We start from the raw sequence: 13,680 nt of genomic DNA, 5'->3' as shown, positions 1-13,680 counted from the left end.
CCGGGCCAGGTTGATTAAAAAGGCCTGCTCGCAGAAGTGTTTTGTGTTTTATTGATCAGTTTAGCTTGCCAGTGATGAGGGGTGGTCGTTTGACCGCGGACCCATACGGACGCAGGCAATGAGGCAGTGATCGCTGAGCTCCTGGTTGAAAACAGCAGAGGTGTATTTAGAGGGCAAGTTGGTCAGGATGATCTCTATGAGCAGAACCAGTCAGCTTAATATACCCTCAAATAAGGTAGGTGTGAATGTTACTAGCTTCTAATTGGTCGAATCTCAGCTGAGGCGGGCGCTCAGGTTCCCTTTCTGACCTGGCTTTGCTTTCCTCTTTATCCAGTATATTTGCCTTTTGTTGATATTTCACTTCCATACCCTAACTTTTTTTCACAGTCCTCTCACTCATAAACCTCACATTTTAAACCACAGTACATCTTAAACCATCAGTACATCACTATATCTATCATCTACTGTAGCCACTGATCATGCAGGCAAACCAACTCCAATGTGGTTGAGATACCATAGTAATTCACTGAACAGATTTCCCTCTCCCTTAAGACAGAACTGTAGGTTAGTTGTATGTGGGAAAGTTCCTTTGTTTCCGTAAACTCCAAAATTGTTCCTCCTCTTAATCGACTGCTCATGTCTGCATCGGCTCAATACCACACCCAGCCTGTTAGTGGCTTGGAGAAAAACACGTCACATGTTACTGGTTGAGAGAATGTTTTTTTCACTCTTGACTGTTCTTCTGAGTGCATGTCCAGAATATGCGTGTGCGGACACACACACACACACACACACACACACACACACACACACACACACACACACACACACACACACACACACACACACACACACACACACACACACACACAATATACATTTAGACAAGTAATATACACACAATATACATTTAGAAAAGTAATATACACATAATAAATATTTAAACCAGCATGTTATTTGCAAACTAATTAAATACATCTCATCTTTAATCTCCATAGCTATACTACAGGGAGCAATAAATAAATGTAGAGATATATAAATGAAGAAAAGTTTTGAAAGCAAGGGAGAGAGATATTGAGGTAGAGACAGAATCAGGCATTGAGGAGTAGAGAGATAGTCTTTCAACTTTCTATGCTTGTTCCACTTGGGCCTTGGGAGACAGAGGGAATGAAAGGGAGGGAATCTTTGACTCATCTCTCTGTACTCTGAAGATGAGAGACAACGTGTGTGTGTGTGTGTGTGTGTGTGTGTGTGTGTGTGTGTGTGTGTGTGTGTGTGTGTGTGTGTGTGTGTGTGTGTGTGTGTGTGTGTGTGTGTGTGTGTGTGTGTGTGTGTGTGTGTGTGTGTGTGTGTGTGTGTGTGTGTGTGTGTGTGTGTGAGAGAGAGAAGGGATGGGGGTCTGGTGGACCGGGGCAATGAAGAATCTTTGAAGCAGACCTTCAAGTCCGCTCGAGTGGAGCACTCTTTTGCTGCATAACCCTGTCTGTCTCTCTGTCCGTCTCCCCTTAATATTCTGCTCCCTCTAGCCTCTCTCCTTCCCTCATTCGCTCTCTCTTCCCCCCTCCTCTCTGTGTTGTATCTGTACTGTATATGAATATGCCGCATTTTATGGCATACTAATTGTGCGTGTGTATTTAGTACACATCAACCCCCACCCCTCTATGTTTCACTAACATGCTGCTTAAAGGAGCCAAACCTCATTGGAAACAAGGTAAATCATGGCTGGAGTTGAAGGGCAGAATATCCACCATAACTACCTTCTCTCCTGGACTCCATATCCCATCTCTCTACCACCTTTCCATATAACATCTGTAATCCATCTGTAGTCCCATGCTATACTGTGTTTGTAGAAATTGTATTTCATTCGACCGTACCCTGTGGTTGTTTGGGCAGTGTCACAGATCCTTTCTCTCGGTGCCTTCTAGCAAAGTAAAGCAAGTAAATTTGATCAAATCTGATTTTTTGAAAACTTTATTTTATTTGCAGGAATGTTCTCTGCTATTTTGATTGCTGAGAAATGTAACCTATGAGAGTTTGTGGTTGTGTATGCCGATTTGATTTAGTTTTTTGCGATTCCACACAAATTTCTCCATGCATTTGTTAATTAAAATATTACCTACAAAGTGATCATTTTTAGGAATAAAAGCTTTAGCGCTCAAGCAAAGTTGAAGAAATGTAAATGGTTGCTTACTTTATTTGTCCTCATAATTGGAGATAGGCAAACATTTTAACTCTGCGTTTCACAAACCTGGTCCTGAGGACCCCAAGGGGTGCACGTTTTGGTTTTCCCCTAGCACTACACAGCTGAATCCAAGCATGCACCTCTTGGGGTCCCCAGGACCGAGTTTGCGAATTAATGAAATGTACCCATTGATTATTTTAGTATTTTACTTATAAGTGCCTCATGAGCTTAGTTCAAATTTCGCACCTCATCAGAACCCAAAATATAAGCTTGTTACACTCCAATGTTTGTTAACAAAGTAAATGCAAACAAACAATTATAACTTCAAAACATGATATCATGGATGGTCAGTCCTTGCATCCATAGCTCTGTCCATTCGTTTTAGAGTGGATACATTTCTCCAGCCATATCCCTCAGGTTTTTATTGTAGTGTGTGGGGAGACTGCTTTGTTATTGTTTCAACTGCTGCTTGACACTTCAACTGTTCATACCAACCTGTTGAGGTTAAATGGTATGGTGAAATGCATTATGGGTAAAATGTATTTAAACTTGCATTTCCACAACAGCTGTGACTGGTAGGTTGGGCTATACTTGTGCATGCTAATTGCTATCAGTCATTACTGAGGCCTGCCCTGGGGGAGGTCAGTGGGCTGACTTATTGATTTAAATCCAGTTGATATTGCTCATCGTCCTGTTTATTATTTTGTAAATAATGTAGTAGCCTACTTTGGGTGCTTATTTATATCCCATTTTTGCACATAGTGCCTTCGGAAAGTATTCAGATACCTTGACTTTTTTTTCCACATTACGTTACATTGACTAAAATTGATTAAATAAAAACAAATCCTCACCAATCTACACAATACCCAATAATGACGAAGCGAAAACTGTTTTTTAAACATTTTGGCAAATGTATTACAAATAAAAAAACTGATGCCTTATTTACATAAGTATTCAGACCCTTTGTTATGAGACTCGAAATTGAGCTCCAGTGCATCCTGTTTCCATTGATGTGTCTACAACTTGATTGGCGTCCATCTGTGGTAAATTCAATTGCTTGGACATGATTTGGAAAGGCACACACCTGTCTATATAAGGTCCCACAGTTGACACTGCATGTCAGAGAAAAAAACAAGCAATGAGGTCTAAGGAATTGTCCTTAGACCTTTGAGATGACAGGATTGTGCGAGGCACAGATCTGAGGAAGGGTACCAAAACATTAATGCAGCATTGAACGTCCCAAAGAACACAGTGGCCTCCATCATTCTTAATTGGAAGAAGTTTGGAATCACCAAGACTCTTCCTAGAGCTGGCCGCCCAGCCAAACTGAGCAATCGGGGGAGAAGGGCCTTGGTCAGGGAGGTGACCAAGAACCTGATGGTCACTCTGACAGAGCTCCAGAGTTCCTCTATGGAGATGGGAGAACCTTCCAGAAGGGACAGCCATCTCTGCAGCACTCCACCAATCAGGCCTTTATGGTAGAGTGTCCACTCCTCAGTAAAAAGGTACATGACAACCTGCTTGGAGCATGCCAAAAGGCCCCTAAAGACTCTCGGGCAATGAGAAACAGGATTCTCTGGTCTGATGAAACCAAGATTGAACTCTTTGGCCTGAATGCCAAGTGTCACTTCTGGAGGAAACCTGGCACTATCCCTACGGTGAAGCATGGTGGTGGCAGCATCATGCTGTGGGGATGTTTTTCAGTGGCAGTGACTGGGAGACTAGTCAGGATCGAAGCAAAGATGAATGGAGAAAAGTACAGAGGTCCTTGATGAAAACTTGCTCAGGACCTCCGACTGGGGCAAAGGTTCACCTTCCAACAGGACAATGACCCGAAGGACACAGCCAAGACAGTGCAGGCGTGGCTTTGGGACAAGTCTCTGAATGTCCTTGAGTGGCCCAGCCAGAGCCCGGACTTGAACCCGATCGAACATCTCTGGAGAGACCTGAAAATAGCTGTGCAACCTGACAGAGCTTGAGATGATCTGCAGAGAAGAATCGGAGAAACTCCCCAAATACAGATGTGCCAAGCTTGTAATGCCATACCCAAGAAGACTCAAGGCTGTATTCGCTGCCAAAGTTGCTTCAACAAAGTATTGAGTAAAGGGTCTGAATACTTATGCAAATGTGATATTTGCTCTTTTTTTTATATATATAAGTTAGCAAAAACTTAAACAGTTTTTCCCTTTGTCATTATGGGCATTGTGTGTAGATTTGATGAGGGTAAAAAATGATTTAATCATTTTTAGAATAAGGCTATAAAGTAACAAAATTCGGAAAAGGTCAAGGAGTCTGAATACTTTCCGAAGGCACTGTAAAAGCCCCCACCGTGGACAGAAAAAAAGCAACATCCTTGTCTGCCTCCTTCCACACTGCTAAGCCTACATCCCGACAACGTGTGTGTGTGTGTGTGTGTGTGTGTGTGTGTGTGTCTCCTATGTGTTAACAGAATGAGTCGAGAAACATTGAGATGTTGGCAGCTGCCTGTGCTGTGGGGGTGGGCTGCTGTTTCGCTGCTCCTATAGGAGGTGAGTGGCACCAACTGGTTGAATCAATGTTGTTTCAGTGTAATTTGTCATCTTATTGGGACTTGGAATCTATTTGATTTGAAAAAAAGTAATCAATGTAAACTGTTTTGAGGGGGAAATTTCAAAAACAGGATTGTCATCATGGTAACCAAATATTAACATCGACACTCTTGTATAAAAGTTTAATTTGTATCTTTTAAAACAGTCAGATCTTCAATTTGGTTACGATCAGAAAAATATAAATACACTGCAGCACCTCCTACTGGACAATTCATCTATCTACAGCTGCCCTTTGGTCCACCATCCAGGGTTTTCACATATCATAGCTAAGCAGGGCTAGGCTGTTTGTCTTTGACTATTACCAATGTGCTTTCGTGAAAATGATTGACAGATCTCCAATGAATAATGAAATAGTCACTGTAGCTATCAGTCATTCCAAGGGGTAGGATTAACAGAGCAAATTAAATGTCACCATGCTATAACACTCATATCATCAAGGATGCTATTTAGGCCTGAATACTATTTCCAAAGTCATCAACTATTGTCTCAATTCAACCCAGGATTCAACTAAAAATAGAGTACATAGGCCTGTGGTTTCAATCTCTGGTTGATATCAAATGTAATTTAGTGATATTGAATTGTTTGGTTATCAACACAACCAAATATCAACATTTGAAGGTGCTATATCTTCTACTTAGTTCAATCTGTGCCACCGACTTTGAATTCCAGTTTGTCGACAAATGTAATAATTGATATGTTGGATTCATGTCTCCATCTCAACAAAACATCTGTGTTAAAGAATATAACTAAATCAAACATGAATGTATAGTGCATTTAAGCTTTGGTTTGATTTAGATGTAGTGATAACACATTGGAATTCAACTAACTTTTGGCAGTCTTTTTGAGTGGGTGAATGTATAGGTTGTAATCTCATTGATCAACGTCTCAAACAAATATGACCAAATATGATCAACTTTGAAATGATGTGGTGTGCCCAGTGGGATAATTCTCACTGACTGATACTGGTTGGGTTGGAAATTGCAAGGTTCACTCCTTCCCCCTTCACTCCCCTGATTGGAGTATAGCTACTTTGATCATGTTCCTGAGAAATGGATTATGTGTGTGTGTTTTGTAGGTGTGCTGTTCAGTATTGAGGTAACGTCTACGTTCTTTGCGGTGAGGAATTACTGGAGAGGGTTCTTCGCTGCCACCTTCAGTGCCTTCATCTTCAGAGTCCTGGCCGTGTGGAATAGAGACGAGGGTAAGACCGGTCTACATGTATACTGATCAAAAATATCAACGGAACATGTCAAGTGTTGGTTTCATGAGCTGAAATAAAAGATCACCGAAATTTTCGATATGCACAAAAAGCTTATTTCTCTCATTTGGTGCACAAATTTGTTTTACGTCCCTGTTAGTGAGCTTTTCTCTTTTGCCAAGATAATCCTTCCACCTGACAGGTGTGCCATATCAAGAAGCTGATTAAACAGCATGATCATTACAGCCACCTGGACAGCTGATGAAACTGTGGGTTTGCACAACTGAAGCAATTTCTGCACAAACTGTTTCAGGAAAGCTCATCTGCATGCTTGACGTCCTCACCAGGGTCTTGACCTGTGCAGTTCGATATCATAACAGACTTCAATGGGCAATTGCTCACCTTCGATGGCCACTGGCACTCTAGAGACGTGTGCTCTTCATGCATGAATCCCGGTTTCAACTTTACCAGACAGATTGCATTGAATGGGCAAGCGGTTTGCTGATGTCAACGTTGTGAACAAAGTGCCCCATGTTGGTGGTGGGGTTATGGTATGGGCAGGCATAAGTTACGGACAACGAACACAATGTGCATTCAAATTGGCATCGTTAAAATGCAAGAGATACCGTGACGAGCTCCTTAAGCCCATTGTTGTGCCATTCCTCCGCCGCCATCACCTCATGTTTCAGCATGATAAAGCAATGGCCCCATGTGGAAAGGATCTGTACACAATTCCTGGATGCTGAAAATGTCCCAATTCTTCCATGGCCTGCATATTCACCAGATATGTCACCAATTGGGCATGTTTGGGATGCTCTGGATCGACATGTACGACAGCATGTTCCAGTTCCCACCAATATCCAGCAACTTCACACAGTCATTGATGAGAAGTAGGACAACATTCCACAATCAACAGCCTGATCAACTCTATGCGGAGGAGATGTCGTGCTGCATGAGGAAAATGGTGGTCACACCAGATACTGACTGGTTTTCTGATCCACGCCCCTACTTTTTTTTATGGTATCAGTGACCAACAGATGCATATCTGTATTCCCAGTCATGTGAAATCTATAGCTTAGGGCCTAATGAATGTATTTCAATTGACTGATTTCCTTATATGAACTGAAACTCAGTAAAATCTTTGAAAATGTTGCATGTTGCATAAACCTTTTTGGTGTATATGGGTCACTCCACCAATAGTGCCTTTTTGAGATGTTAAAATAACTTTTGATTTCACCTCATTTTAACATTCTGTCATAAAGGGCACATGTTCAACTTCATAAAACACTAGTTTTCCCATCTCAGGAGGTTAAATGAAAAATTAGTAAATTAAGTGCCTATAAAGTGTCAAATAAAGAAATGAAGTAACAGGGTTGTTAAATCGGGCATAAATCCCCAAAATAGTTCTACCCTGTCTATCTATGGGTAACAGGTTGTCGTGTTATGTTCCACCTGATAGGTTTTCCACCACAAAACACCAGAAAATGGCCAAAAAGAGTACAACCAGCTAACCTGCTTTTACTCCAAGGTTTGACTATTGGATATGAAATGTTTCCGTTCACGTTACAGGTTGTACATTCAAATGAGGCACAGATGGAAATGAATAACATTAAATAAATAATCATGCTCAGAAGTGAATTTGTCAAAGCAACAGTATAATTAGGGCTTTACAATGATGGTGGAAATTGAGAAATTTTGGGGTTAAGTGGGTTAAAATCTTCCAAGAAGTCAGTGGGTGCACAGAGGGACATATCAAAATGCTGTTTTGGCCCTTTAGCAAGCCTTTATTCATATTAAAAATCTGATTTATAGAATTATCCATGTGGTATATATTAAAGGGCACTTCATTAAATATAACAGGCTTTTAAAATTCAATATTGGTGCACAATTTCTACTTAAATATTCAAGAGACGTAAAAGGCACTCATTACGTGGAATGACCAATATGCTCTATTGCCCCAATCAAACATTGAGGTAAGGTCTGTACTGTGTATATAGCCCCTTAAAAACATTTTGATAATGATGAATCACACTATTTCTTTCTCCATCCCTCCCTCCTACACAGAGACCATCACAGCTCTGTTTAAAACCAGTTTCCGTCTGGACTTCCCCTTTGACCTCCAGGAGCTCCCAGCCTTCGCTGTCATTGGGTGAGTCTAAATTGTCCTCAATTAGTGAGCTCTTTGTTGCCTCTGTTAGCCAGTGTGCTCTTTGTTGCCTCTGTTAGCCAGTGAGCTCTTTGTTGCCTCTGTTAGCCAGTGAGTTCTTTGTTGCCTCTGTTAGCCAGTGAGCTCTTTGTTGCCTCTGTTAGCCAGTGAGTTCTTCGTTGCCTCTGTTAGCCAGTGAGTTCTTTGTTGCCTCTGTTAGCCAGTAAGCTCTTCATTGCCTCTGTTAGCCAGTGAGCTTTTCGTTGCCTCTGTTAGCCAGTGAGCTCTTTGTTGCCTCTGTTAGCCAGTGAGGCCTCTGTTAGCCAGTGAGCCCCCTGTTGCCTCTGTTAGCCAGTGAGCTCTTTGTTGCCTCTGTTAGCCAGTGAGCTCTTTGTTGCCTCTGTTAGCCAGTGAAAGCTGGTGTGAGTGTATAGGAGGATAGCCTCCTGACGTTAGTCACCTAACATGGATAATTCAGCCAGTGAGGTGGTGCATTTAGGACGTCTTATTTTAGCTTGCTGTTACCGTAGTAGCGTAGCCTCCGGGCTTACCACAGAACTGAATTAGACCAGAGCCTCTCAGGGGAGAGGGAGTGGGAGAGAGAGGGGGCTGCTGGGGAGTTAGAGAGAACGAGGAGCTCCCCTCCATCTCTCTATTTCCATCTCAGATGAAAGAACAGCCCTGTGCTTAACTCTGCGTGGGCTCCCAAAGAGAAGAAAATCCCCCCTTTTTTTCTCCTTTTTGTCTGGAGGATGTCCTCCCACTTGGGATCTGAGCAGAACATAATCGAACAAAACACTGCTTCCATAGAACAGCAGTCTTATCACACTTTTAGAGAGAGTTTGTGTGTCTGTATGCCCCTGTATGTGTTTATTTCAGTACTCTCTCCCTCTCAGATGTCTTATGGGGAAAATCGGTCAGTGTTTCAGTTAACTCGGACAGCCCGAGAGCGGGGGAAGTTTGTTGTCTCTGCTACATGCTAGCTGGGGCAAACCTTTATATAGTACACCGCTTCTAGCCTCTGGATTTATGTTTCAAACTTTCACTGGTACCCATGTGGTGTTCTGAGAATATACACACACACATTCATACGTGTCAGACAATGGCTTTAAAACGTGTACAAATTATTCTACCTCATCTATTCATCATTTATTCAGGAGTATTTGACAGAATTAATTATGCAGGAACATGAATTTATGAGCATTCATATACTTGGCTGGAGCTGAGGGGGAACTTTGGAAAGGACTTGCTTGGTTCTGGTGGGAGGATAAATTCAGTATCTCTCTCCTACTACCTCTTACACAAAGTGTACACATACTTATTTAAAACACAAGCTTATATACATAAACCTGTAAACATTTCTCCAACTAATTTTCTGCTTTTAATCTCCCTGCCCCTCTTTTCTCCATTGCCCCCCCTCCCTCTGCTTCCTCTCCTCTCTCAACCCTCCATCCTCTCCCCCTCCACAGTATTGCCAGTGGTTTTGGCGGGGCATTGTTTGTCTACCTGAACAGATTGATAGTCCAGTTCATCAGGAAACAGAAGACCATCAACAAGTTCCTCATGAAGAAGTAATTCATGATGTCATCATCGTCAGACAGCAACCCCTACTGGGTCCCAGAGAGTCCCTGTATCCTACTGTCACACACACAGATAGATTATGCTGTGAAAGCAGCTCCTTTGATGCAGATCTCTCCACAGCAGAGATAAATGAAGACATTCATCTTGACAAGTGTTTATTAATGAATGGTGTTTACTCATCTCCCTACCAGACTGATGAATTAACAATCCTCAGACTTCTAAATTAATGTAATGTTCTGTATATCACTCAGCCATGTGAAGGGTTTGTGGACAGTTTGGTTTTGAAGAATAAACAGTAATGACTAAACACCCTCTTGCCTCCTCCTTTCACCCTCCCATTTTTCTCTTCTCTCACCCTCCCCCTCCCTGCTATTCTACTCTCCCCTCACCCTCTCCCACCCACCCACCCACCTTCCCTTCCTCCTACTCTCTTCCTCTCACCCTCCCTCTTTTCTCTTCTCACCCTCCCTCCCTCTCTCCTACTCCCCTCTCACCCTCCCTCTTTTCTCTCTCCTCTTCTCTCAGGCGTCTGCTGTACCCAGCCCTGGTCACTCTGCTGGTGTCTACGCTAACCTTTCCCCCTGGCTTCGGACAGTTCATGGCAGGCAAGGTTAGTTCCTCTAAGCCACACCATGGCCGGTGGGGTCTGGTTATAATCTCACAGGAAAATCAGAGGGAGAGGAGAGTCATGAGAGCGAGCCCCAGTCTCTCTAACGCCATTTCATTATTCCTTTCCTCCATCTCCAACCCTATTTCTCTCTGTAATGAGAGGGTGAGTCAGACTCTTGGTGTATTTCTGCCACAATAAGTTGTTGATTCCAAAATCACCCCCTAGCACCTACCCCATGGCACTTCATGTAGATTGGGATAGCACTAATGTAATAGCTTCTCCTTGCCCTCTGAAAGGAATAATTATTGCTGTGTTGCTTATACCTATCCAATCATATCTTTCATATCTGCTTCATTGCTTTGGGTAGGAGCTTGGGACCAATGTGGGATATATATATATATAGTTTCAAGACATCTACTCATTCAAGGGTTTTTCTTTATTTTGACTTTCTTCATTGTAGAATAATAGTGAAGACATCAAAACTATGAAATAACACTTATGGAATCACGTAGTATGAAAAACAGTGTTTAACAAATGAAAATATATGTTACATTTGAGATTCTTCAAAGTAGCCAACCTTTGCCTTGATGACAGCTTTGCACACTCTTGGCATTCTCAACCAAGTAACAGGTGTGCTAAGCTTGTAGCGTCATACCCAAGGCTGTAATCGTTTCCAAAGGTGCTTCAACAAAGTACTGAGTAAATGGTCTGAATACTTACTTTTGAATTCGGGAGGTTACATACAATAAGGTTGAAGTCATTAAAACTTGTTTTTCAACCACTCCACAAGTTTCTTGTTAACAAACTATAGTTTTGGGAAGTCAGTTAGGACATCTACTTTGTGCATGACACAAGTCATTTTTCCAACAATTGTTTATTGACAGATTATTTCACTTATAATTCACTGTATCACAATTCCAGTGGGTCAGACGTTTACATACACTAAGTTGACTGTGCCTTTAAACAGCTTGGGAAATATCAGAAAATTATGTTCTGGCTTTAAAAGCTTCTGATAGGCTAATTGACATCATTGAGTAAATTGGAGGTGTACCTGTGGATGTATTTCAAGGCCTACCTTCAAACTCAGTGCCTCTTTGCTTGACATCATTGGTAAATCAAAATAAATAAGACAAGACCTCAGAAAAAAATTGTAGACCTCCACAAGTCTGGTTCATCCTTGGAAGCAATTTCCAAACACCTGAAGGTACCACGTTCATGTACAAACAATAGTACCCAAGTATAAACAAGTATAAACACCATGGGACTACGCAGCCGTCATACCTCAGGAAGGAGACTCATTCTGTCTCCTAGAGGTGAACGTACAGCAACGACCTGGGGAATAGTTACAGGGGAGATGAGGGGGATGAATGAGCCAATTGTAAACTGGGGATTATTAGGTGACTTTGACCCAACTTTTTCACCCAACTTATTGTGGGAAGCATGTGGAAGGCTACCCAAAACGTTTGACGCAAGTTAAACAATTTAAAGGCAATGCTACCGAATACTAATTGAGTGTATGTAAACTTCTGACCCACTGGGAATGTGATTAAATAAATAGTTCTCTAATATTATTCTGACATTTCACATTCTTATAACAAATTGGTGATCCTAACTGACCTAAGCGAGAATTTTTACTAGGATTAAATGTCAGGAATTGTGAAACTTAGTTTAAGTGTATTTGGCCAAGGTGTATGTAACTTCTGACTTCAACTGTATGTGATATTGTGATACATTTGCAAAATGTTCTAAACCCCCCCCCAAAAAAAATCATTATGGGATATTGTGTGTAGGTTGAGGGTCAGAAAATTTGATTCATTTTAGAATAGGGCTGTAACATTCCAAAATGTTGAAAAAGTGAAGGGGTCTGAATACTTTCCGAATGCACTGTAATGTCACTTCCTGTTTCCCCCATGCAGCTTACCCAGAAGGAGTCTCTGGTGACGTTGCTAGATAACCGGACATGGGCCAAGCAGGGCATAGCCGAAGGGTTTGACTACATCGGCAACTCCCAGGCCTGGAATCACCCCCAGGTCAACGTCTTTGTTACCCTCGTTCTCTTCATCGTCATGAAGGTAGGCACATCATCATCCACTTTGTTCTCATCTCTCCTCTTCTTTATAATCACCAGTTATTTTTTAATTCCCTGTTACTGTTCTTCCTCCCTACTACATGTGGTGTGCCTCAATAGTCTGAAGTAACGTCCTTCCCACTGACATGACAGGTGAAGGTATTATGACAGGATCCTGTCTAGTAATTTTAATGGAAGGAGTAGAGGCTGTTGTGGAGTATTGAGTCCCAGCCCAGTGTTGTATGAGGGCTAGGCTTGTGGCGTATTGAAACCCAGCCCAGTGTATTGAGGGCAGATGAAGCAGCATGTTATTACCTTGTTGGGATTTGATTAGGTTTTTATGTAACCTTTGTTTATCCAGGTTGTTCCATCTAGCATCTCAAATGAAATGTCCCCTTTTAAAAAGAGAACCGCAGAACTGCTGTTGTAAATCTTGTTTGCTCGCTGCGTCGTGTGTATGTGAGAGAGAGAGAGGAAATAGGCTGTGTGTCGAGTAAACCAAGTGTGTAATGCAGTTAAAGCCCCTGGATAGCGAGGAACCACAGAGGGATGGAGAGAGACAAAAGTGTGTGGGTGTGGAGAGGGACTGCGGGGAGTGCTAGAGCAGTAAAGTTATATAAGCGTTAGATATTGAGTGTGATGATCTTGCTGTAATAGAAGAGAAATACTCTATACACTCTCCTTCTCTCCTTTGGTTTCTTGCTCATCCTAGCTCTCTCTTTTTTTGCCTTTTGTCTCTCTCCCAAAATCAGAAAAGAAAACGTCATTATACTTTGTGGAACAGTGAGACCAATCTACTCTACTTTATATTAATCTACTCCACTCGAACCAATTGTCTTTCTCTCTCTCCACTTCACCCCTGTCCCTCGTCCTGTCTCTCATTGATGGTGTGTCCATCTTCTCCTCTCCATCCTCTTCTTTCTCATCCTGATATCAGACACCTTTACTGTCCCCCTCTGACGGTTCTGCCCCCCCCCTTCCTTCAACGTCACTCCCAAGGGTGTAACTCGGTCATTCTAACTTTCTGTGTGTGTGTGTGGACCGCTACTGTATATGGGACAGTATTTCTGCTCTATTTTTTGACGTTGTCACAAACTTTGTGTGTGTGCCCACTGTCCTCAATAGAGGGAGTATTTTTGGCCTTACATGCATATGTAGTCAACTTCACATAGTTGCTGTTTTACAGAACTTAGACGCACACACGCGCACGCACACACACTAACTCGGGCACACACAAAGCGTCTGCTGGGATGATGTCTAATTTCATTGTGTAATTTAAAGAGCTCAGAATTGTAGTTTCTCCCACG

General features: G+C 42.1%; 1 protein-coding gene across 3 annotated transcripts in view; it reads left to right on the top strand.

Annotated features, from left to right (window-relative positions):
- Positions 1–13,680, top strand: part of LOC118394565 (chloride channel protein 2-like) — a 240,282-nt gene that overhangs the window by 143,504 nt on the left and 83,098 nt on the right. For all 3 annotated transcript variants that reach the window (XM_052517322.1, XM_052517280.1, XM_052517300.1), the window contains exons 7-12: positions 4,632–4,710; positions 5,846–5,971; positions 8,033–8,117; positions 9,584–9,685; positions 10,221–10,305; positions 12,222–12,377. In XM_052517322.1, the coding sequence (XP_052373282.1) occupies positions 4,632–4,710; positions 5,846–5,971; positions 8,033–8,117; positions 9,584–9,685; positions 10,221–10,305; positions 12,222–12,377 (633 nt within the window). The remainder of the gene's footprint in view (positions 1–4,631; positions 4,711–5,845; positions 5,972–8,032; positions 8,118–9,583; positions 9,686–10,220; positions 10,306–12,221; positions 12,378–13,680) is intronic.

Source organism: Oncorhynchus keta, chromosome 1, assembly GCF_023373465.1.
Source record: "Oncorhynchus keta strain PuntledgeMale-10-30-2019 chromosome 1, Oket_V2, whole genome shotgun sequence".
NCBI classification, from domain to species: domain Eukaryota; kingdom Metazoa; phylum Chordata; class Actinopteri; order Salmoniformes; family Salmonidae; genus Oncorhynchus; species Oncorhynchus keta.
The sequence above is the reverse complement of the archived record's forward strand: the minus strand, read 5'-3'. Positions and strand labels throughout refer to the sequence as shown.